The 3,634-nt window shown below is 49.2% G+C and overlaps 1 protein-coding gene across 1 annotated transcript in view; it reads left to right on the top strand.

Annotated features, from left to right (window-relative positions):
• The window catches only part of HEATR6 (HEAT repeat containing 6), a 26,002-nt gene extending 22,849 nt beyond the window's left edge, over positions 1 to 3,153 (top strand). The window contains exons 19-21 of the mRNA XM_057386681.1: positions 1,041 to 1,141; positions 1,525 to 1,729; positions 2,137 to 3,153. Coding sequence (XP_057242664.1) covers positions 1,041 to 1,141; positions 1,525 to 1,729; positions 2,137 to 2,687 — 857 coding nt within the window. The 3' untranslated portion in view covers positions 2,688 to 3,153. The remainder of the gene's footprint in view (positions 1 to 1,040; positions 1,142 to 1,524; positions 1,730 to 2,136) is intronic.
• Positions 3,154 to 3,634: the final 481 nt, after the last annotated feature.

Below are 3,634 nucleotides of genomic sequence, written 5' to 3'. Positions count from 1 at the left end.
GGGGGACACCTCCCTGCCCCTGTCCCACACTGTCACACTGTGCCAGGGGAGCTGCAGGTTGGACATGAGGAAGAATTTCTCCATGGAAAGGGTGGTGAGACATTGGAAGGGGCTTTTATGTGGAAACAGATATCAGAGATATTGGAAGGGGCATTTAGTTCCAGCATAAAAGTGCTGGAGTCCCCATCCCTGGAGGTGTCCAAGGAATGTGTCCTGGATGTGGCACTCAGTGCTCTGGGCTGGTGACAAAGTGGGGATTGGGTACAGCTTGGACTCMATGGGCTGGGAGGGCTTTTCCAACCAAAATGATTCTGTGATTAACATCCAGAGAAGCTGAAATTTGGCTTGGATCCTTGTTTTGAACCACCCTTTGCCTGTGTGTCTGCCAGTGTGTGACACTGTTCAGGAATCTTGTGTCTGTGTGGGGACACCTTCCACCATCCCAGGTGGCTCCAAGCMCTGTCCAGCCTGGCYTTGSACACTTCCAGGGATGGAGCAGCCACAGCTGCTCTGGACACCCTCACAGAGAAGAGTTTTATTCTATTATTWGATCTAAACCTACTAATTTTGAAGCCATTYCCCCAYGTYCTGTCCCTCTAAGGAGAGACTCTTTAAAACTTTTCACTTTTCTATTTTGCGTTGCTTGGTGTAATTTCATKATTCCTTTACTTTCAGCACAACACAGGAGTAAAATTAATAAATATTTAACCCTTCCTCAAGCCAAAGACTGAGGGAAGCCCAACCTACTGTTACATTTTTAACAGGAAAATAGTTATCATATATTCCTGCTACAGAATTGCCCCTGAGCAATTCCTTGCCCTCTGTTTTCTATTACAGTCTTAACCATTGCTAACCAGCTTTCTTGCATTGATAGTTTGGTTTTAAATTAATAAACATAGTGGTCACATGCAGAAAGGGCTGCCTTACATATTAGCTTTCTAAAGATTGAAGGTTGTTTGCTCRTGGGCCTTTATAAAGGGTTGTATCACATCTTTGGGGATGGAGCAGCCGAGCTGGGTGTTCACAGGGTGATTTTCCTGCCAGGGAAACCATGGGACAAAGTTTCCAGGAGGAACTTTCTGATCTCCTGCTGCTGAAATTGTTGCGGTCTGCAACAGAAGCATCCAAGGACAGAGACAAGGTAAGGCTGAGGGGAAGGAGGGTGGACTTGGTGTAGTTAATTCCTGTATTAAGAAAAAAAAAAAAAAGGAAAAGGCACCAGTTAGTTTGGGTTTCTTTGCCCCAGCGTTTGTGGGGAGCTGCAGCACAGATCCTCCCCTGAGGGCTGGTGTTTAGAGGTTTCCTGTGTTGTTGGAATTGCAGGGAATCTGAATTGGCTGCTCCACAGTGCAGAGGTTTTGGTTTGGTTTGTGACTACTTGCAGAGAATGATCTTCCTGGTGGCATTTAGGAAGACACAGTGGGATCCCAGCTGTGCTCCTTGCTGCCTCTGARCTGATTCCACAGCAGGCTTGACAAGAGCCGCCGATCACCCAAAAACTGGAGAGGTGTTTGTGTGTTCCAGGTAAAGAGCAACGCTGTCCGAGCCCTTGGCAACGTGCTCCATTTCCTGCAGCCCTGCCACGTGGCCAACCCCAGGTTCAGGGAGGCCATCGAGGAGTCCCTGCAGGCCCTGATTGCCACGGTTGGCAGCGAGGCCACCATGAAGGTGCGCTGGAACGCGTGCTACGCGCTGGGGAACGTGTTCAAGAACCCTGCCCTGCCTCTGGGTGAGAGCCTGCTGCCCTGCCCCTGGGCTGCCTCAGTGCCTGTGTCTGGTGCTCGTGTGCTGGGGAGGATGGGGGGAAGCCAACAGAGCTGGGTCTTGCTTTAGAGCTTTGCCAGGACTTTTCCCAGTGGAACACACTCCTGCCAGTGCAGGGGTAACTGCTGTGCTCAGYTGGATCTGTCATGGTAGAAAAGGGTGTGAGGATGGGGTTATAAATGTCAAATGTCCTCTTGTAAAACTCCAGAAGATTAACTGTTTTAACTAATATTTCATTCCATAACTCCCAATTTTCTCATTTAAACCACAAGAAATTCAATAAATATCAGCCCGTTAAATACTTAGGAGACATTTACAGTTTTGCATATTTTGGCTGATTAAAAAGGGTTTTTTCTTTTTGGTTTTTTTCAGGAGAAGCTCCTTGGRCCACACAAGCTTTCAGTGCCCTTTCCTCTGTAGTCAAATCCTGCAAGAACTTCAAAGTGCGAATCAAGTCAGCCATGGCCCTGTCCATCCCCAGCAAGAGGGAGTGCTACGGCTCCACGGAGCAGTTCTGCCAAATCTGGAGTGCCTTGGTGGTGGCCCTGCAGAGGAGCGAGGACACCGAGGACTTCCTGGAGTTCAAGTACAGCTCCAGCCTCAGGAGCCAGATCTGCCGGGCTCTGCTGCACCTGCTGAGGCTGGCGAGGAGCACGGACCTGCCCCTCATCGGGGGGAGCCTCAGGGACCACGGGGACGCCATCAAACCCTAYGTGCTGCAGTACCTGAGGTCCTCGGGGGAGGAGAACGAAGGGGGAATGCACACGGACCTGGGGGAGAGGGAGAGAGGATTGCAGAGAGCCATCGATCATCTGAGTGGGGTAGAGAGAGAGCTGCAGGGCAAAGCCAGGCTCAGAGTGTCCCTGTACCTGGAGGATGTCCTGACCAACCACACCAATGCCACGGGGATAACAGAGGCTTGAAGGAAGCACCTGTTTCAGTGACCAAAACCACAGGGAGCACCMAACTGTTCCCTTGCATCCAGAGGGAAAGTTTCCTGCTGCTGATGTTAAATATTTTATTACAGACTTTATTAATATTGCCTGACAAAAAGAAACCTTCTGGACTTCTTTTTTATGTTATTATTATTTTTTACTGTTGTATTTGGTGAACTCTGCCATTGCCCTTCCTGGGGTTGGTTTGTGCTCTTCGCTGTCACAGTGTCGCCATTTGGAAAAAAAACAAAAGCCTTTTCCATCTCTGTGTGTTTTATAAAGCTGCCTGGTTCCCTCWGCTTATCTCAAGGCATTTTGTTCCTATTGCTGCAGGATCCAGAATCATGTTTGTAAAGCAGGGGGCTGGAAGAATTTTGTTTTTCAGAGCACTGCAAATGTTGTCACTCTTGTGTTCCTGCAATAAACCCAAATATGCCAATATTTGAAGAATAGCTTAGAGCAAACACCCTTTGCCTTTACCTGTCTGTGTTCCCGGTGTCGTACACCTGGCCTGTGCTTCCCTGCTGCCTCTGCTCATCCTGTCTTCCAAAAAACTCAAAATTCCTTGCTTCCAGGTGGATGATACYGCTCCCTAAGCCAGAAATTCAAAGCTGGTTCTCCAAGGCTGGAATTTTGGCTCTTCAGGCACCTCTAGGAGGTGCAGTGATCCAACAGCCCATGGATTTGTTTCTGATTCTGGAGTTCTGTCCCCTTCCCATTCCTTCCTGCTGGTGCTACTTACTCTGTGTTTGCTTTGTGCTTACTCTGCTGATAGCTGGGGGAGCACTGAGCTCTCTGATGTTGCTGGGGACAAATCAGCACCTGCAGGAATGAGCAGAGCTYTGGGGCACTCAGAGTTAAGTGCCTGCTGTCCTAACCCCGGGCTGGATGTTTGAACAGAGCTCAGGGCAAGTCCTGCCTGTTGTAAAACCTCT

Source organism: Malurus melanocephalus, unplaced genomic scaffold (genome assembly GCF_030028575.1).
Source record: "Malurus melanocephalus ecotype Western Australia unplaced genomic scaffold, MMel_1.1 scaffold_1031, whole genome shotgun sequence".
NCBI lineage: Eukaryota > Metazoa > Chordata > Aves > Passeriformes > Maluridae > Malurus > Malurus melanocephalus.
The sequence above is the reverse complement of the archived record's forward strand: the minus strand, read 5'-3'. Positions and strand labels throughout refer to the sequence as shown.